The sequence below is a fragment of the Myotis brandtii genome, unplaced genomic scaffold (assembly GCF_000412655.1).
Source record: "Myotis brandtii unplaced genomic scaffold, ASM41265v1 scaffold524, whole genome shotgun sequence".
NCBI classification, from domain to species: domain Eukaryota; kingdom Metazoa; phylum Chordata; class Mammalia; order Chiroptera; family Vespertilionidae; genus Myotis; species Myotis brandtii.
The window spans coordinates 387,693-409,639 of record NW_005369911.1 but is presented as its reverse complement, the minus strand read 5'-3'; the positions used below and the strand labels follow the sequence as shown (position 1 = coordinate 409,639).

Genomic DNA, 21,947 nt, shown 5'->3' with positions numbered 1-21,947 from the left:
CTCAGAAGCAGCCAGGAACTTGCAGCAGACACCTCCTCTGGCTCCTCCTCTCCTGCCCCCTCCCCCACAGCCCCTCCCCTGCTGCGGTAGAGGCTGCCCGTCCCCGCAGCTGCTGGTTGTCATGGTAATAACCAATGGTAAGCGATCAGACTAAGGGAGAGGGGAGATGGGTGAAACGCTGGAGGAGCTGGAGGGGAGTGAATTTGTGCTGCTGCCCTCTGGGATGCTCTTGGGCTCTCCTATCTTGGACTCTGGCTCTTTAAAAGTGGGGCAAGGGTGCATAGGCACGGGAAGAAAATAATTTAAATTGAATCGAAATCTAGACTCTAACATACAAAACAGCTCAGCTATTTGTGCATTTTATATGGTTTTTCCAGTGAAATGTATTAAGTTTGCAATCAGAAAAAATATGGAGAAAATTATGTCCTGTAATAGGAAATTATTATCACTCCAGATATGTTTGTCCTTTGTAGCATCTTTTACTCAATGCCACTCAAGGTTGTTATAAAGCAAAAGGAGTGGCTGGACTTTGCAATAAAACAAGAATCTGATTCCTTGGCACTGTTCTCCCTTGTTCTTTTCAGGAGAGTTGCTTGGTCTTACTGTTTTTTTCCAGCTCCCCCTGTGAAGAAGTCCCAGCATTCATTGGCACTACCCTGTGGAAGAGGAAGATGGAACAGAGGAAACAAATTCCTTGAGCAATCAGGGTTCTCAGTAGCATAAGTTGGTGGATAGTTCCAAACCTTTTTAGTTCATTTCCTGCGGTAAATTCCATGCCATTTTCATGAATGCTCTTTTGGAGGTCCCAAGGAGTGAGGTCAGCAGTATTGAGGTTTAGGTGAGTTGTCTCTGGCTATAAATTATAGATGACACTGGTATTTATCTCATGCAGTAGTTGTAAAGATCAAATGAGATAATGCACTAAAAGCACTTGGCATGTAGTATGTGTACAATAAAGATTACCAGTAGTAGTAGTACATTGTATTCATGTCTTAATCCAAGAAATTAAAGGAATAGCATGGCAGTTACAAATATGGGGGAAAGTAAGGTGAGAAAACACTTAATACATGTTATCTGTGATGATGATGATGACAATGACAAATATAGGGAGGCCTGAGAGATTAAAAGTACGTACTCTGAAGATTAAAAGATTAATGGAGGACGTTCTAAGTCCTAAAGGAGTTGGATAAATTTCCCCAATTGACACAGCTAATAAGAGGCAGAGCCAGAATTAAAACTCTGGCTCTCCTAACACTAACATCTGCTCTTGTTTAACCATTGCAGTAAACCCTTGATTTTTCAGACCTTGATTAAACAGACTTTGGATTTAACAGACAAATTTTTCGCTCTGTATGTTATGTGTGAAAATTAACACCCTGTTAATTTTTAAATGCTTTTAGCCAAGATTTGCTTATGATTAAATTAACAGGTTATTTTTTTGTTATTTATTCACTGTTCTTTTAAACAAATTTTAGTGAATAGGTCATATGTTGGACAAAACATTGTAGTAATTTCACCAACATAAATAAATATGACATAGCTACAACTATAGTCTAAGTATTTAAATCCAAGAGTCACCTCTCGTAAACAATGTTCGGGGAGTGATTAGCACGTGATCACACTGCATCTCGGGGCAATTGATTCTGTTGTCACGTGGTGTGACTTTCTGCAGCAGTTTTAACAGGTGCTGGCCAATGTTTCCACGTGCGCTAAGCCACGCCCCAGCTGTGTGCATTTGTTTACTCACAGTGACTGGTGAATGCACACGTTTATTAGATCTCTTCAAAATAAATTAAAAATTATAGTAATACACATAGAAAACTTTTATGTGAAATTAAACTTTCATACATACTTAATTTTGATTACACAAACATGTCTACATAAAGGTAAATGAACTAAGTTGTCAAATTTTTAGCATACGAATTCGGAAAACCTACTTTATTATATAGTGGACTTACAGCTTTGATAAACCTCCCCTTGCCCGAATTAGTCCGTTATATTGAGGTTTTACTATACCACTCTAACAGAAAAGGAAGATATTCTGTTCTTCACCTATCGGATTATTTGTAGGTTCAAAGGGGATTAATACAAGTTTCAGAGCCAGATAGCCTGAGCTTGATTTACTATAGATATGGCATGGGGCTTGTTAATTAACTTCCCTGAACCTAGGTGTTTCACCTGTGAAATGGTGCTAATCATAGAACCTGACAGATCATCGTGACAATTAAATAGGTTGATGCATATAGAGCATTAGCGTGGCTAGTACATAGTAAATGTTCAGTAAATATTAACTATAATCATTTGTTACTCATTCTTACGTAATTAATATGAACGTGTGAGAGGACTTTTTCCTGCATGGAAAAGGTCTTGATGCTAGGGCCTTATTCTGACAAAACTGACTTAAAGGTATCTCACTTGTGGAGAAAAGGGTTACAGCTCACCCTCAGCACTCCTGCTCTGCGCAGCTGGTGGGCCCTACCTCCCACCAGAGCCTGAAAGTCAATCACACAGTCTGCACGCACTTCTACATCAGCATCACTGTCCGGGATTTTCCCCACAATCGTCTTTGCCACAGCATTTTTGCAGCATCACTAATTGGCAGTAAGGAAATTGTGTTGTAAAAGATACTGTAAACCAATTGACAGTGTGGGTTTGTTTTTGTTTTATTTATTTATTTAGGTGTGTGTGTGTGTGTGTGTGTATGTGTGTGTGTGTGTGTGTGTGGAGGGGTTCATTTCTCCATTGATGAGTCAATCTCCGTAAAAAAGAAACTAACTGGTTGACAGTTTGGTTTTTTTGTTTGTTTGGTGGGGTTTTTTAGTTTGTACGAATTTCTCACAGTGACTCCATTTTTATATTACATATAAATCTTAGCCCTCATAATGGCCTACACAGTTACCAGTAGACATGGTGCTGGTGGTCTTAACAGCATTTCTTCTGTTACAGAAAACCGGAGAAGAACCAAGCAATGCTTAGAGAGATGGAGTTACATTTATTATTGTGCGCGGGCCCAGAGGAAAATGTCTTTCAAATTCTGGGCGAAATCACACAGGAAGTTTCCTGTATTTATACCATCTTACCCTCTGTCTCCCCAATATGGGGTTTTACTGGTTCCCTTTGCAAGTTCGTAAAGGGCCCTACGCGCTGGGGCTTTGAGACTTCAACCAAAGGCTTGGCCCAGCGGTTCTCAACCTGTGGGTCGCGACCCCTTTGGCAGTCGAACGCCCCTTTCACAGGGGTCGCCTAAGATCATCCTGCATATCAGATATTTACATTACGATTCATAACAGTAGCAACATTACAGTTATGAAGTAGCAACAAAAATAATTTTATGGTTGGGTCACAACATGAGGAACTGTATTTAAAGGGCCAGAAGGTTGGGAACCACTGGCTTGGCCTGACACCAGCACTGATAATTTTGTCTGGAGAAGGTTTAATCGCCTCCTGAAATGGGAGTAGTCTTATTTTCCTTATTATTTAAGCCAACAAGCATTCACAGAAGCCAGAAATAGCACAGTTAAAATTTCAAACAGCAGTTTTTATATAAGATGGATGCTTCACTTCCAGATGATGAGGATTTTCCCCAAGAGTTGGTGGCTTGTTATTTTGAAACACATCCTTTTGAGAGAAGAGAGGCGAGGGCCCGCTGAGGGCAGAGTGGACCACATTTCCCACAGAAGGAAGATGCGAGCTTAGGTACAAACAACAAAGATCAGTTCTTTGAGTGCTATTACCTTGAGGCTACAGACCATTCAAAAACGTATTCGCATACTTTGTATTTTGCAATAAAGTCTTTAACTTTGCTATTCACTTTTTCAGGTTTCATTATGTCCTTTGTAATTTCTCTCCTTCATTTGTCGTTATTGATCTCCTTTACGGCAATATTGCCTTACGGCCAAGCAGTTCTGCGTGGGAGATGTTTGCGGCCACGAAGCCTGGGGCAGGCGGACCTAAACCGTGAGCGCCAAGTAAGTGAAGTTCTGTCGGCATGAGGGGAGGGGATGTGATGACCTCGCTGCCTTCGCAGTGTTCATCTTCCGCTGTCTCCACAGGGAAGGGCTTGTAGGTGAGCAGGGCGGACACCTGCCGGCGCAGGAAGCGCCCTGTTCAGGGGACAGTCCTCCGCGGGCCCAATGAGGAGCGTTCGTCCAAGCCCAGCGCTGCCGTGTTGTGTTGGGTGAGTGGTTCCGTTTCCTCTTACCGTTCACACAAACAGGATCCACGGGGGAGAGAAAATGTTCCCTGTTTGAACAATTCCCCGTTCACACATTCAAACACTACCCTGTCGGTGTCCGTATCTGTGCAGCACGGTTATCATTATTTAATAATATATTTAATGATTATTTAATGATTTCTTTAGATATTTAATCATGCAGAAGTTATTTTTTATTTGACTACTGGTTACTTATTTATTTTAAAATGAAATTTGTCCCTGGCTTTAGCAGAACAGTAATAAAAATAGGCGTGGCTGCCCTAGAGCCTCGGCCTGCAGACTGAAGGGTCCCAGGTTCGATTCGGGTCAAGGGCATGTACCTTGGTTGCGGGCCAGTAGCGGGTGTGCAAGAGGCAGCTGATGGATGTTTCTCTTTCATCGATGTTTCTAACTCTCTATCCCTCTCCCTTCCTCTCTGTAAAAAATCAATAAAAAGTATATTTAAAAAAATAGGCATGGTAGAGAGGGTATGCCCAGTAAAAGGAACTTAAAGCAAAACCAGGCCTCTTTTTTTTTTTTTTTTTTTTTGTAAAACAGAAACTTCAACTGTATTTGTAATGATTTCTAGTCAAAAGACTAAACTTTAAATTTTATTTCTTCTCTTCATTGCCATCCCCTCTCCTAGCATACTTTATTTTTCCATAGTATTTATCCTCTAATATATTATTTATTTGTACCTTAAAATTTTTTATCTGTGCCCACTAGAAGGTAAGCTATGAAAGAACAGAGATTTAACAATTTTTTTTCAATTACAGTTGACATACAATGTTATATTAGTTTCAGATGTACAACACAGTGATTAGACATTTGTATAATATATAAAGTGATCAATCAGCCCAATAAGTCTAGTGCCTATTTGACACCATACAGTTATTACAATATTATTATTGACTATATTCCCTATGCTGTACTGTACATCCCTGGGACTGTTTTTATAACTGGCAATTTGACATCTTTTTTTAAAAAATAAATCTTTATTGTTCAGATTATTACAGTTGTTCCTCTTTTTCCCCCCATAGCTCCCTTCCACCCGGTTCCCACCCCACCCCAGGCCCTCACCACCCCACTGTGCTAGGTGTCCTATAGGGCCCAGTGGCTCAGCCTCCCCAATCACCTGAGGTGGACACTCTTGGTGCACCCCTTTGTAGGCTTTGTGCACAGTCTTGTTGTAGTTAAGCCTTGATTGCTGTTGGCATCACTGGGAGGAATTGACCTCCAGGTCAATTGGCTGTGAGGACCAGCTGTGTCTACAATGGAAGAGCTGCTGTGCAGGAGACACCCTTATGGGGCAGGACGTGCTTCAGTGGGGCTTTGGTACTCACTGAGTCTGCCCCCTGAGTGTGTCGCTTATGGATGTGAAGAGTTATAATCTGGTATGGTCTCACTCTGACCACTGGGTACACTGGCTCTTGCATCTCCAAGGAGGTGCAAAGTCAGCCACTGCCTGGGGATACCCAGCAGGAGCTACAGAGAGATCTGCAGATTTCTCTTCTTTGTATGGGGTTTGGAAGTGCCCAGATGAAGCCCAGCTGTGAAGCAAGGCAGGCTGCTGCTGGTGCTGGCCTTGTGCCTTCTTTTGATAGCTTTGGGGCTCCCTGACCCAGCTGCAGCTTGTTTGGCAGGTTTTAGGCTGAGAAAGGACAGGCCATTCATATGCAAAAGCTGCTGTGCACAGCTTGGGTGGGGTTGTAAATTGGGTAGGGCAGGGTCTCAGGGAATCTCCAGGGTAGAGCAAACAGCAATGGCTGCTAGTCAGCCCTGCACTGGGGAGGTCCCAGCACAGGAACAATGACCATTGCAAGCACCTCCATCTGGAAGAAAGCCGCCCCCATGTTCTTGCCCCGATTCCAGACAGTCCAGTTTCTCCCCATATGTGTCTGGGTCCCCCAGAGTCTTGGCCGGCACTGGAGCTCAGAGCAAGTGGGAGCTTGTATCTCCCTCCCAATTAAAAAAGCAGCGCACCCGGGTGCCAGCCTGTTCCGCGCCTCCGCACCTCCTACCAGTCTCAACGCGTTTTCTTCTTTATCTCTCTAGTTGTACTTCCACTCAGCCAGCTTTCCCACGGTTCTGGATGACAGTTGTTCTGTATCTTAGTTGTAATTTTGATGTGGTTGTGGGAGGCAGCAAGTACAGGTGTTTACCTATGCTGCCATCTTGGTTCTCCTGCAACAGATTTTTGTATATTAATTTTGTATCCTACAACTTTACTGAATTTTTGTTTATTTCTAATAGTTTTTTAGTGGAGTCTTTATGATTTTCTGTATATAACATCATATCATCTTCAAATAGTGACAGTTTTACCTCTTTCCAGTTTGGGTGGCTTTTTTCCCCATGCCTAGTTGCTCTGGTTACAGTACTATGTTAAATAGGAGTGGTGAGAGTAGGCACCTTGGCTTGTTTTCAATCTTAGAGGAAAACTTTGAACTTTTCACCATTGAATATGATGTTAGCTATGGGCTTGTAAAATTACCTGAGGTGGACACTCTTGGTGCACCCCTTTGTGGGCTGTGTGCACAGTCTTATTGTAGTTAAACCTTGATTGCTGTTGGTATCACTGGGAAAAATTGACCTCTAGGCCAATTGGCTGTGAGGACCAGTTGTGTCTACAATGGGAGAACCTTCTGTGCTGGAGACACCCTATGGGGCAGGACTTGCTTCAGTGGGGCTTTGGCGCTCACTGAGTCTGCCCCCTGATTGTGTCTCTTATGGATGTGAAGAGTTGTAATCTGGATGGTCTCATTCTGACCACTGGGTATTACTGGCTCTTGGATCTCCAAGGGGTTGCAAAGTCACCCACTGCCTAAGGCCACTCAGCAAGAGCTACAGAGAGATCTGCAGATTACTTTTCTTTGTTTGGGATTTGGAGGTGCCCAGATGAGGCACAGCTGTGAAGTAATGCAGGCTGCTGACCAGCCTTAGGCCTTTTGGAAGCTCTGGGTTTCTCTGACCCAGCTGCAGTTTGACAGGTTTTTAGGCAGAGAAAGGCCAGGCCATTAGTATGCAAAAGCCTCTTTGCACAGCTTGGGTGGGGTTGTAAATTGGGTGGGGCGTGGTCTCAGGGAGTCACGGGGCGGTGCAAACAGCAATGGTTGCCATCGGCCCTCCCCTGATAGGTCCCTGGGTCTCTATGTCCCTCGGCCCCACGTAGGAACCATGGATGCTGCAAGCACCTCTGCGAGAAAGCCGCTCTCACGTTCCGACCTGATGCCAGACAGTACAGTTTCTCTCTCTATGAGTCTGGGTCCCCAGATTCTTGCCCAGAACTGGATTTCAGAGCAGTCAGGAGCTTGTATCTCCCTCCCGGTTGAAAAAGACAACAGCATACCCAGCTGCCAGCCCCTTTTGCACACGCCTCCGTACCTCCACACTTTCACACCTCTGCACCTCCTATCGGACCCAATGCGCTTTTCTCTTTCCTTCTAGTTGTAGAATTTCCACTCAGCCAGCCTTCCTGTGGTTCTGGATGCTATTCATTTTGTCTTTTAGTTGTAGTTTTAATGTGGTTGTCCGCGGCAGCAAGTTCAGGTGTTTACCTATGCCGCCATCTTGGTTGTCTTGGCAATTTGACATCTTAATCCCTTTCCCTTATTTACCCATTCACATCCTCCATCTGGCCATCATCAATTTGTTCTCTGTATCTATGAGTTTGTTTTTGTTTTGTTTGTATTCCACATGTAAGTGAAATGATATAGTATTTGTCTTTCTCTGACTTATTTCACTTAGCATATTATCCTCTAGGTCCATCATGTTGTTATAAATGGCAAGATCTCATTTATTTTATGGCTGAATAATATTCCATTGTATATATGTAGTACATTTCTTTAACCATTCATCTATTGACACTTAGGTTGCTTCCATATCTTGGCTGTTTAAATAATGCTGCAGTAAACATAAGGGTACATAGGTCTTTTGGAATTAGTGATTTGGATTTCTTCAAATAAATATCCAGAAGTATTGCTGGGTTATATGGTGATTCTGTTTTTAATGTTTTCAGGACCCTCCATGCTGTTTTCCATAGCTGCTGCACCAATTTACAATCCCATCAACAGTGCAGGAGGGTTGCCCTTTCTCCACATCCTCGCCAACATTTGTTATTTATTTATTTATTGATAACAATTCTGACAGCTGTGAGATGATATCTCATTTCATTTTTTATTTGCATTTCCCTGATGATTAGTAATGTTGAGCATGTTTTCATATGCCTATTTGATGTATGTGTGTCCTGTCCTCTTTGAAGTAATGTCTAGTCAGGTCTGCTGAAAAGGGAGGAGGAGTTTTTTGTTTGTTTATTTGTGAACTGTGCTGACCCATATTAAATGCTCAATAAATATTTCTTGAATGAATAAACCACTAAATAAATATAATAGCAAAAAGTTCTGCATTGAGTTATGGCTCTATATGTTATAGTATTTTTTCAGTTATATATTTTTGATATTTCTCAAAATTAAAAAGTAATAATTGTTTTATTTGTATACATGCAAATTAGCATAATGTGTGTCTAATCCATATCTTAAATATAAATAGCTATTAAAATGGAAATGTTTATGCATGCATATTCAAAGTCATCTAGCATATTACCAGTGGTATGCATGGGTTCTTTGGGAAATACTGATTTTGTACTAAGAGTGTCTTCCCAGTAGTACAGTTACCAGACTTGTCTACCTCTTCTGGGACCTTTTCAACTTTGACTTCTGAATTCTTTGAGATTTCTAAAAAAGTACAGGGTGTGGGTCTTGGCTCCAGAACAGCATTAAATTTTCAGGAGAAACCACAGCATAATGGAAGGAAGCTGCAAAGTATGGTCTCTGGAGACAGACTGCTTGGATCGAGTCCATACTTCATTTGTTTTCTGAGTGACCTTGGGTAAGTTGCTTAATCTCTCTGTGCCTCAGTTTCTTCCTTGTATGACATAATAGCATTACTTACTTATTGGATTGCTTTGAAGATCAACGTTCATGTGTGCAAAGAGTTAACCAGTATCTGGCATGTAGTAAGTAAATGGCAAGTAACATTAGCTAATAACAGTATTAATATAATTTTAATAACTATGATAATGCATAGCACATTTTTCTGGGTGTTTACAAAAACACTCAGATCACTCAGGGTTATTTTAAGAACATGCTGTTATGACTGCAGACCAGCTTTCATCAGACTATGAGGATTTCTGGGGATGTTTATCTCAGAGGTAGGCCAATGTTCTGATTTCCCCAAAAGATGAGGCAAAAAAGGGAGGTTTTCAAATAAACTTGTTTATTTCCAGTTTACTCTATTAGAGGTTATTAACATATTACATATTTAGAGAAAACATTAAATGTAAGCAGTCAAGATCTTGAGTCCACTAAGAAGGAGGATAATACCCTTCTGATCCCATTGCATACCCTTTGTCAATAGTATCAGTAAGCAAGTACATATGTTAGAACTCTTTCATGAACTCGACACTTCTATGGCCAACCTTCTTATGGATGACTCCTTGCATAAGCAGATGGACACTTTTGGCTTTGCTAACCCCATTCCATGGAAATCCCCACTCTTCCCCAAACTCTTCAACCTTCAAGATTTGTTCATCACCTCCTTCAGGGAGTCTTCAGTGATACCAAGATTAGCATTAGAACTGAAGTTCCCATTGTCCCCTGTCATGTCTTTATTACTACACTTAGGATGTTGAATGGTAAATATTTTTTCTTTGTCTTTCTCTCCTACTTGACTATAAGCATTTTGATGTCAGTAATACAGTTCATTCATTTATTGATACATTAATATTTCTTGCTAGCTACTATTGGGTACTATACTAGGGACCAGGGACATAGCTGTGTATAAGATAATCATTTATTGATACATTAATATTTCTTGCTAGCTACTAGGTACTATTCTAGGGACCAGGGACATAGCTGTGTATAAGATACCGAACACTGTCTTCATGGGGCTTATAATATGAAAGGGAAGTAAGTTGAAGGCTATATTAGAGAACTGCAGGAAGCTCTGATAGCATACTAGTATAAAAGGAGGATGTAACTAAGTGTGGGAACCCAGGGAAAATATTGCTGGAGAGAATGTGGGGTGGGGCAGGGAAGGTGATTTCAGACAAAGCAAAGGAAATGTACACAGGTCCCTAGGTATGGAAGAACATGGCATGTTACTCAATTTTTGTTTAATGTAGCATAATACCTATGGCACATACATTATGTGCCATTTACATGTTTGTTGAAAGAATCTGCGTCATTCCTTTTCTAAACAAAGAACTCCTTTTCTCCATATTTTCCTTCTGTTAATTTATTTGGGGGATTAGAGTTAGTCAATAGCTAAGGAGCTGGCAGGCTGTGTGGAATGAGAAAGCATGAAGAGAAGCCAACAGATTCAGTGTTCTACGGTAGAAAAGAGGTGTAATGCTAACAGTAACCACTGTTCCATTACAGATTTGTTAAGTAAGATTTACATGGTAATACAAACATTTGCTGTGATGTTGGAACAAGAAACAGTTTTTCCTTTCAGATCCTGTGCAATTGTAGATTACCCAGTGGCAGACAACACATTGGCTTAGGTTACCAGCAAATCGGGGACACCAAAGAAATGAGACAAGTTCTATTTCAATGATCTTTTCCAGATTTTGACAATTAGAAAGTCTACAATGTTTGTGTACATGCAAGTTTTATTTTAATTTTAACTTAGTTCTTTCTTTTCATTGTCTATGGGAGACACCATAATTTTTATAGTGCTTAGGAACTCAAAATGTCTTGTCACATACAGCACAACAGTAGAAAACATGGCCCAGGTAGTGCAATAAGCACATACATCCCACAGTGAACAAAACATAGTTCTTGTCCTGATGGAGCTAAGCATCAATCAGTGGTTCTCAACCTTCCTAATGCCACGACCCTTTAATACAGTCCCACATGTTGTGGTGACCCCCAACCATAAAATTATTTTCGTTGCTACTTCATAACTGTAATTTTGCTACTGTTATTAATCGTAATGTAAATATCTGATATGCAGGATGTATTTTCATTGTTCGCGACCCACAGGTTGAGAACCTCTGTCAGGGTGAGGAGCCAAAGAACAAGAAAACAAAACACTACAATCATAGCAAAATTTTACAAGTGTTGTGAAACAGTGATTAACTGAAAGGAAGTTAAGGACTGGAGGTGGGGAGAGAGAGAATGACTTACTGTGGGGGTGACATTTAAACTGAGGAATGAAGTATGGATTATGCCAGTCATATAAGAACTAAGAAAAGAGAGTTTCATATGGAAGGATGAGCTCAGAGGAGAGAGCTCAGGAATGAGAAGTATCTCTGAAGGTCAGTACAGCTGGATATGGTGAGCATGGGGAACAGTGGCGTGAGAGGCAGTTGGGAAGGTGGGCAGGAACCAAGTTATGCAGCACCTTGGAGCCTACTGTCAGGCATTGAAGAGACATTGAAAAGTTTAAACATGGTTCAAAGCATTGTGGGAAATGAATTGGTGGTGGACAAAAGTGGGTGTAGTGAGGATGCTGTGGCATCTGGCTAGAGATTATAGTAGTTAGATTAGAGTGGTGGCAGTGGATATGGAGATAATTAGGCTGTTTTGAATGAAGACATTTTAGAGGTGGCATTGTGAGGACTTGCTGATGGATTAGATGTTAGGGCTGAGGGAGAGGCAAATATTAAGGATCACTTTGAAAAAGACAACTCTTCTATTTTGGAGATCTCTCTGTTAAGGTTTAGTTCTTACCTTCTGTAGTGAGGAAAGGCCCCAAGGCTCTGGATCTGGGAATGTGTGGTGTTGGGGGGGGACGGACCTGAAGGGTTTCTGAGCAGCCAGCATTCAGGGGCCTTTCCTCCCCTTCTCCCCAGGCCTAGCATTCTTGAGAATTAGGCATTAATGACCAGTCAGAGCTTTGGGAGACTCATCACTGCACATAAGTATCTTGGCTGAGAAGGGATCAATGAGGCCTGGAAGAACAGCAGGATTTGACTCAAAAAATCCCTCAGCCTTGAGAAGTGGCTTGCCAGGAAGAAAAGGCCTTCCTCTACTCTGAGCCTCCTACATATTCCAAACCATATTCTCTTCCACAACTACTGGTTCCTCGAGCTACTGTCTCCATTCCACCACCTTCTAATCATGAGACCTTGTGACCATATCTTCTCTTAGCCTTGTTGTTTTATCTATGAAACCAGGGTAAAATTGCCTTTGTCTAATGAATTGAGATTAAAATGAATTATATTTGTAAATTCTTTACACATGCCTGGCATGAAGAAGGATCTCTCTGAATTTCAGCTGTTCTATTATATTATCCCCTCCCCCAAACCAGAACCTTCCTTATTAAAGCCTTTAAAGCCATTCTTTTCCTTCCAGCCCCCAAATGTTTGAAAAATTTTCCTAATATCTCCCACCTCAAGACCCCCAAATGGTCCCTCAGGTCCTTCAGATGTCTGAGTACTTATTTTCCTGTGACAAACATAGCAGGTGCAGAGGACTGAAAAGGAGGAAAGGGTAGTGTAAAAGTGCAGCTTATAGATTTCATGGTCTCATATTTATGAGCCAACTTTCTTTAAATACTTACATCCCATATGTACATTTTATTACTCTTTGATTTGTTTCTTTTGATTGGTCTGAAGAGTGAAATTGGGAGCCTGGAGCTTGCTAATACTTCTATATTAGAAAAATATATAAATAAGAAGTTTGAGTTTTGTGGGAGTCCCTCCCCTACCTACCAAGGAGAATCAAACTTTATAAGGATATCTTTGAGATTTCTTGCATCTGCTCACAGCCTTCTTCTGGGGGACTCTTGGTTAACATGCCCCTGGTTCTAACTCCTGCTACAGCTGAGGAGGTCTTTCCTGAGGAGTCAGAGACTACCACTCTGAAGCAAATGGTTTGATTTTGAGTGGGGAGATGGAATGAAGGCAAACCCAGAGAGGAGGAGTTCCATTTCAAGAAAGCAGCTCTTATCATTTTAACGCTTTTTAAACCTCTTTTCTTTTACCCTAAGTCCAAATTGCTTCTCTTTTCTCAGCATCTATTTCTCCTTCTAATAAATTTCTCAATCCTTAACAAAATCCCAATCCATCTCTCAAATAAATCTGTACAATTCTAAACTCCTATTGAAATAAAATTTTTAAAATGGCAAAATCAGGACCCTCAAGCAAATTCAAAATGTGCACACCAGTGATTGATTGATTGATTGATTGATTAATTTTTATCAGAGGAACTGTAATGTGTTAAAACTGTTTTGAAATAAAATTTTTAAAATGGCAAAATCAGGACCCTTAAGCAAATTCAATATGTGCATACCAGTGATTGATTGATTGATTGATTGATTTTTATCAGAGGAACTGTAATGTGTTAAAACTGTCCCAAAGAGCATTTGAGAAGCTAGATATTTATAGGCAATATACAAAGGAAAGAATAAGAGTGGTTTTACTTACACAGTTTCACTTGAGCTTCAAGCCTTGAGATACAAATTTTATGCCAGGATTGATCTTTATGACCTTGAATAAACTAAGCTAGTGGTTGGCCTTTTATATGTCCTAAGCAGCCCGTATATCACCTGAATCAATGGGAATGGCCAAGAGGAAGAGCAGTGCTTTGTATCATGTGATGTCCTAAATTCCCAAAATTCTCTGAAAAAGGACCTGGGTCTGAGTTTATGCAGAAATCTATATGGAAATATTATAGAACAAGAGTAGGTTTGTTTCAGATACCTTTCCTTAAAGGAGGAAGAGCCTTCATGTCCCAGACCTCAGTATGGGATATTAAGCCCAGATGGAATATTTTATGCCTAACTGTGGCCTCTGTCACCTGTTATTTGTGCTCTGATTTGTGTTGACCCTTTTTATGTCTCCCATATACAAGGAGGCTGGTGGGCAGAAATTACTGGAAAATACCTGATCTGTTTTCTACTGAGAGCTGCAGGAAAAACTTCAATCATACTGTTACAAACAAAAAAATAAATAAAATGGAATAAATGGGGAGAAGGAAAATCTCTTATGGGAAAATGCCAACTAATAATTATAAAAGGAATGATCTATCATTTGGCAAATTGTTATTTAGCAAACATCATCATAATATTTTTAGGCATGAATCATCAACGGATGCTAAAACTAATGAGTAGACATTTGAGGAGGAAAGGCTATCTAGATTTTCAACCTATTTCCCCACAAAGTTTCTAATAATTACTAAGGAAAACAGCAACTTTACAGTGAAGAAAGCTGGTTGATAATCTCCTTAATCGACTGATTAAAGTTAGCACCAAGAATAGAAGAAAGAAATCACGTGCCTCTTAACATGATGTACTGAAAAGAACATCACTTCTGCGGCATTTCCGCTAAAATGCTTTACTGATTCTAATTCATGAGGAAACAGCAGACACATCCAAGTTGAAGGATACTGTACAAAATAGCATGCACCCTTCAAAAATGTCAAAGTCATAAGAGGCAAAGTAGGACTGAGAAAATCTTCCAGATTGAAGACGATTAGAGATGATAATTAAATGCTATGGAATCTTGGATTGAATCCGGGGGAACCAAAACAAAACAACTTTCCATAAAGGACATTCATGGCATAATTGGCAATACTTGAATAAGGTAAATTGAGTACAGAGAATTATATCAATATAGTTTCCTGATTTTGATAATTGAATTCATGAAAGAAATAGTCCTTGCTTTTAGGAAATACACACAAGTATTTAGGGGAAAGAACATATTGTCTGTAACATTTTTCTGTAGGTTTTCTCCTTTTCCTTTCCACTGATTCTTTCTCAGCCACCTCCATCTCCCACACACTCCTAGTGTTGCTGGAGTGAGGTTCACAGAAACCTCAAGCCCATAGGATACAAATGGGAAAGAAAAACCCCCTTCTCCCTCCTACAGTCTTCTAGTCTCCCTCTAGCATTCTCTCCCTGTCCCCTGCCTCATTGGTTGGCTGACTGGTCAAGCAGCAATGGGGTTTGCATAGTTTCAGCCCTATTATCAAATCAAAGATAGAAGGGTGGATTTGAAGCTGAGACACAATGCTTTCTTGTATCTTAACCCATCAAGAGTTTTCTAGGATGTGCCCTCATGAGTTCTACTTCAGTATAAGAGACTGAGCCTGGGAGAGAGAGCTTCATGCTGCACAGGACTCTGACCGCTGCCCACTCAGAATTCTTAGTGTCATTTTCTTCAAGGGGACACTTTTATCATGTGGGAAGTAAGTCATATGCTTTATACTTTGGGGCTAGAAGTTCCTATAAAATCCTCAGCAAGTTTTTTACAACACCAATATTGGGATCTGTAGTTGAGAAGCAACTATTATGTGCTCCTTCTCCAGGGAAGAACATTTAGAGATTATCTAACTCGCTCCTTCAGACTTTATTGAATGTAAAATACTCCCATGATGAATGTCTCTCTCTCCCAACAGCATAACCAGATCTCTCTGAGTTTGACCTTCAGGGCTGAGATGTTTTGTTTGTTTGTTTGTTTATTAGATTATGTGAGCTCTCTGGGGTCTCTGCTCTACTGTCTCTCCTAAGAGCCTTAACTACTGGACAGTACCAGTAGGTCATAACCAACCATGGGCAACACATAACTTAAATGGAGTCAGGAGGAATGCAGTTTTCTGGGCACCTCCGGTGCATGCTCCCCATGCTCCTGTGACTCAGTCTCAGCATGGATGGAGTAATAGAGAAGTATAGACGAACTGTGGGTTTTATTTCAGACACTTTGCCCTTCCTTTGCCCAAATGAATAAAGCAGGAGCTAGAAGAAGTAGGAAATGAAATGTAATGTCTGTCTCCTCCCTTTGTCTCCCGAGGACCTACTCCATGGTTCTCTTGTGATAGGAGTGCTCAGTTGAGTTTTTGAAGGCTGGGGGATGATCTTAGCCTGTACCTGGTCCAGTAATAATTCTCATTGTTGACAATTTTATGATGTTATTATTCTTAAAGGGAGTACAGTTCAAATGCCTTATAGTGTCTACTTACATAATGGAGTTATTAAACAGCCAAACTCTGCCTTTCACATCCTCCTGCCTCACAATTCTCACTGCATTGGCACTGGTGTGATTTTCTACCAGCTCTTACTAAAAGGAAATACCTCATGGATGGTGCCGTAAAGAGCATTAGGAATATGTTCTCTGAAATGGGAGAGAGTTCCCTGCAATTAAGCCTTTCAGTAGGGAGCCTCAGGTGAAAAGGGCAGTGAGAGTAAGACTAATCAGAAAGTCAAGGTAAGCAAATGTGGCAAGAACAAGTTAAACATATGGGCAGGTTTACCACAGGATGCAGATGATCATACAGAAAATGTTAGATCTATAGGAAGAAACCTTTTAGTCAGGCTCTCCCATTCATACTTAAGTAGTTTTTTAAGCCTGAGAACCAGCATTTTTATTACAAAATTTCTCATAGACTTCAATGCATGCATCATCCCTAGTTTAAGTGGTGAAAGTTAGTAATCTTATATTTACTTAATAACTTAAAAAGTTCCAGGTTTATATAGAAGACCTGATCGATTCGTGGCCTACTATTAATACTAAAATATTGGAGGTCACTTAAATAGCTCTGTCTCGTTCCAATGAAATGTACTTTCCATTGACTGCACGCTGAGAAATGTAGCAACACTAATGCAGACTCCTTTGGTTACATATGGTGAGAAGCAAACCTTGGCTCATCAATCATTCTTTCCCAGTGGCTTCGAGTAAATAAATGCAGTGCTCTGTCTTAGAAATGACTCCGTCCTAGTTTTCCTGAAACATCAATTTTAAAAAACTCTCTTGTTTGCAGCCAGGAGGACATGCTCATTTAAATGAAGTTGATCTGGGGAGACAGATGGGCATGTCTTAAACCTGGTCTGCCTGGGGCAACAGATACATGCAGCCAGAAATACTGAGAACACAGCAGTATAAATAGGTAATTACAAGACTTAGAAGCTGGGTCGGGTGTGTGCCTGGGTTAACCTGGGACTTCATAGGGAAGATTGAAGAGCTTTGTTGGGATGGAGGGAAGGGAATACTAAAAATGGTCTCAATCTGGGTGTGATCTGAGCATCCTACCCTAATGCTTGATTTGATTTTGCTTTACCCCTCCCTCCAAATCTCAGGTACCACAGAAAGTCTTCGTCACTAATGGGGCGTTACCTCTGCTGAGTAAGAATTAAAGCTGAACGCAGAGGCTATTCCACAGAATAGTTGAGAAAATGTAGCCTTTTTGGTTTCCTCAGTAATTCAGAGCCTCTTTGAGAAAATTGTGTCTCACCTGAAATCTATACTCTAAGATACAGGGAAAATCTTAAGACTAAATTGTTTTCTACCAGATAGACAGCTCTTTTAATTCTTACACATGTGTACCTAGACCACTGCCAGGTACAATAGATGCTCAGTTAAATCCCAAGGAAAACCTAAAGGAATTATTTCATTAGTGAAGGTGATAGGTGATGGGTAACATGTTTCTGGACTAGTTTTCCACCTGTTTCTGAAAATGCTATCTAGTCCTAAGTGTATTGATGATCAACTGTGTCCTGTCACTTCAATATCTGCAGTCATATTTCCTAAGACAGAGTCCTCAGAATGCAAGGAAGATGGGGAAGCAAAAAGTACCATGAAGGAAACCCTGTCTGAAATGACCGGATTGCTGGATTTTATAAACTTGGTTCTTTGTTCCCACTATAATCAAACATGCCTTTTGGAATAAAGCATATGGGAACCACAGGAAGTATTTAGATGCATTTTATTCAACAATCAGGCAGTGGATATCATGGTGACCTTACAGGATTTCAGAACCTTGGTTCTCAGCAAGGCCCATGTTTTTTAATGAGGACAGGAACCTCCCGCTCCCTGTAGAAAAGATTGGAAAAAAAATTAGTTTAACCTCTGCTGACAAAGTGATGATTGGAAAAAAAAAAACAGTGAAAAAAAGTTTAGCTTTATTTAACATAAAGTTTTTTTTTTAAAAAAAGTATTGATTTTAGAGAGAGAGAGAAAGAGAGAGAGAGAGAGAGAGAGAGATCAACTTTGTTGTTCCATTGATTTATGCATTCATTGGTTATTTCTTGTATGTGCCCTGATTGGAAATAGAACCCACAATCTTGGTGTGTCTGGATGAGGCTCTAATCAGCTGAGCTACCTGGATTGGTTTGAGATTTATCCTCATTCCTCTTTCTTTCATTGACTTATTCATTAACTCATCAAATATTGATTGAGAACTATTACATACACTAAGAGTATAGCAGCAGAAAAGTAAAGTCTGTCCTTGTAGTTCTGGTGGGGGGAATTACAGTGAACCTCTGAAATTAATCTCAAATCCCTTGTTGCTTCTTTTGCTCCTGATGTCATTGTCCTGACCACCATGTTTCCTGGTTGGGAAAGTGGGCTCTGCAGGACCTTCTAACTGATTGATCTTTCCCCTTAGAATGCTGGCATTCATTTTTGTGAGAACTCACAAAAGGAAGTCATCTCTCTGTCCCATATGATAGCTGCCAGGTCTAAGCATCCTCCCTTCCAGATAAAGACTTTTCTGCTTCCCCCAGCCCCACACCACCTTTCTCAAACTGGTTTCCTCTTCCCTGAGCCAAATATTTATAAATATTTTAATTGTTCCTTGTGAGATTCTTCTATTTCTCTATTACTTGAGGACATCTAACTCATATATCTTTACACATATATTTATCTGGAACCTGCTGATTCTTCATTTTAAGAGTTTTTGATGCTTTCTTGTTCGATAATTATTAACCACTCATAATACTTGTAGCATATACAAGCACAAGCATCTAAACAGAGCACCCAAGTTCACTTTTCTCTAGCTGTGCTGTCCAGCACACTAGACACTATCCACATGTAGCTATTTAAATTTAAATCAGTTAAAACTAACTGATATTATACTTCAGTTTTCTGGTTGTATTAGCCACATTTTAAGTGCTAGTGGCAGGGGCTTCCGTATTGCATAGCACAGATGTAGAGCATTCCTGTCATTGCAGAAAGTTCTGCTGGAGAGTGCTAAAAAGAATGTGGCAGTACAGAGTCCTGAAGAAGACATAGAAGAAATAGGAAAAGGACCCTACTGAATATATCTTCCAGGAGCATAATGATCAAGGAGATAAAAGCCCTTGTTTGTCTCCCCGTCACAAAACCCAACAACTAGGGGTTAAGTTTTTAAGTATACATTGGTCTGGTGCTTTTAATGGACAATACAAAGGCAATATGGTACATTTGAAAGATGTTGCATTTAAGAAAGCTACATTTTCTCTGTAGAATTAAAAATACAGGCAGAGAAGTTATATTTTCTGGCAATTAAATGTTGTTCCCATATTTATATATTTTTAAAATAATAGAAACAGTAAGCAGGGCTGGTGAGTTTTAAAGACTAAGGGAAAAGGGTGAGTGTCGCAGCCCTGTGCTCATGTTTTCCCAATATGTTTCACTCTAAATATTGGGCCTGTTGGTCTTGGCACTTGGAAATTTCCCAAGTCTCAAGGCCGTTCTATTGCTTTCTCCTCCCCTTGGATGGAACATGATGTTTGACCTTAATGTCAACAACATAGGCCATGAGAAAATTAACAAATGGTTTAAAGTTTCTCTTAAAACTTTTTTTACAATATGTTTTTATTGATTTTAGAAAGAGAGGAAGGGAGGGGAGAGAGAGAAACATTGATTGGTTGCCTTCTGTATGTAACCAGGGATTACACCCAACCACGGATTGCACCCACAACTTGGGTATATGCCCTGACCGGGAATTGAACTGATGACCTTTCAGTGCACAGGACGATGCTCAACCAACTGAGACATACCGGCCAGTGCCTCTTACAAGTCTTTAAAGTGGAAATAAATTCACCACAAAGCCAGCACCCAATGTCTTGGGTTTAAAACTTTAGGATATTAGATCTGTCTCTCTGAGGACTATTTCCACAATCCTTCTTAAACACTGAGAATTTTCTGAAATGATTTAAAGCAGACTAAGAAGAGGGTTCATGTTATAGGGCAGTGATGGCGAACCTTTTGAGCTCGGCGTGTCAGCATTTTGAAAAACCCTAACTTAACTCTGGTGCCGTGTCACATATAGAAATTTTTTGATATTTGCAACCACAGTAAAACAAAGAGTTATATTTTTGATATTTATTTTATATATTTAAATGCCATTTAACAAAGAAAAAGCAACCAAAAAAATGAGTTCGCGTGTCACCTCTGACACGCGTGTCATAGGTTTGCCATCACTGTTATAGGGAACTTATACAGTGGAATAATGGAAATGTATGTAGTCACTTGAGCCTGAATCAATGTTTTAATACCAAATCAGTTTCATGATAACTGAGTCTTCTGGGTCACTTTTGGGATATCTGTTGTTTTGATCATTTTACACCTTTATTTAATCTGAAATACTTTTGTTATGCTACCAAAATTCAGAGCCCTTGTTGAAATAATATTCCTTTCATGGATCCTTTCTTGACCCTTTCAGTAAGAAGAAATCTGTGTCTTTTCTTCCCTCCTGTAGCAGTTTGCTCATAGCTCATGTGATGACATTTGTCACAAGTTGCAAGAAGCTTCTTTGTGCTCATGACCTATTTTCTCTTTTTCATAAGCACAAGAAAAGCAGAGGAGACTAGCACAATGCCTGGCACATGTTAATTGTTCAGAAGCTGGGTAAGATAGAAAATCTATGGCAAATCTATTTCTCTGAGTGCTTGACTTTGTTTCCAATCACTGACTATAATCACTTCAGAAAATGAGCTTCATTGAGACTGGCTCTCAAGTCCGTAAATAAAAACGTTACAAAAATACGTTCTGGTCACCTAATCTGTATAATTAATATTTGTATATTTAAGTTTTTAGTAAACATAATCATTACTATCATCCAGAATGACATTTTAGATTTAAAGGTATTTTGGGTATATGAGCTTTTCTAAAATCTAGACTATCTACTATTTTGCTGTAAAAGCATGAGTTTTTATCACACAATTGATTTTTTAAATTCATGAACCATTCAATCACCTTTCTTCCTCTATTTCATTATCCTTAATACATTTTATGTTGTACCACATTATTAATTCCTGTCTCTCTTTTGTTCATTCCCCCCCCCCCTTCTTATTTCTCTCCTTCTTTATGGCATAAAGAAAGCCTCCAAACATTTCCAAACCCTAGCAGGCATAATTCGTTGTTTTTAATTTTCTGCTCTCAACCATGGTGCTCAGCACTCTGTTAGTGTTGAGTGTAAGTGAATTGAGAGACGAAGCAGGTTGGAATTTCTTCTGTGTCTCACAAATCCTCAGTCTGGTACTTGACTTTGAAGCATGGCGGGAAGAGCAAGGATTAGGTCCTAGCTCTGCATTTATTGCTGGTGATCTCAAGCAAGTTATGTAGAGTAAAACTGAGTTTCAATTTCTCCATGTGTATAATGGGCTTAGTATTATCCTATATAGTAAAAAGGCTAATATGCAAATTGACTAAACGGTGGAACAATGTCGCTGTGACGCACAATGACCACCAGGGGGCAGACTCTCAATGCACGAGCTAAGGTCATGGCTGGTGAGTGCTGCGGTGGTGGCAGGAACCTCTCCTGCCTCCGTGGCAGTGCTAAGGACCCCTTGGGGGTTGCCCGCCTGCCATGGGGAGTGGGCATAAGCTGGTAGGCGGGCATCCCCTGAGGGGTCCTGGACTGTGATAGGGCATACCGGGCTGGGGGGCCCCCCCCCCCCCGCAGTGCACAAATGTCATGCAACGGGCCTCTAGTTTACCTCATAGAGTCTGTGTGACTATTAAGTATCTAGCACAATGCGCAACAGTGTAAATATT

General features: G+C 40.3%; 1 protein-coding gene and 1 long non-coding RNA gene across 2 annotated transcripts in view; one reads left to right on the top strand and one right to left on the bottom strand.

Moving 5' to 3' along the window:
- The first annotated feature begins 78 nt into the window (after window positions 1-78).
- LOC106728045 lies at window positions 79-4,165 on the top strand. The gene is made up of 4 exons (XR_001364293.1): window positions 79-137; window positions 585-838; window positions 3,820-3,968; window positions 4,053-4,165. It is a non-coding gene; the product is annotated as an uncharacterized LOC106728045 (long non-coding RNA).
- A 13,738-nt stretch (window positions 4,166-17,903) lies between these two features.
- Window positions 17,904-21,947, bottom strand: part of SPINK1 (serine peptidase inhibitor, Kazal type 1) — a 6,677-nt gene continuing 2,633 nt past the window's right edge. Inside the window, exon 4 of the mRNA XM_005877646.2 lies at window positions 17,904-17,999. Within this exon, the coding sequence (XP_005877708.1) occupies window positions 17,954-17,999 (46 nt within the window). The 3' untranslated portion in view covers window positions 17,904-17,953. The remainder of the gene's footprint in view (window positions 18,000-21,947) is intronic.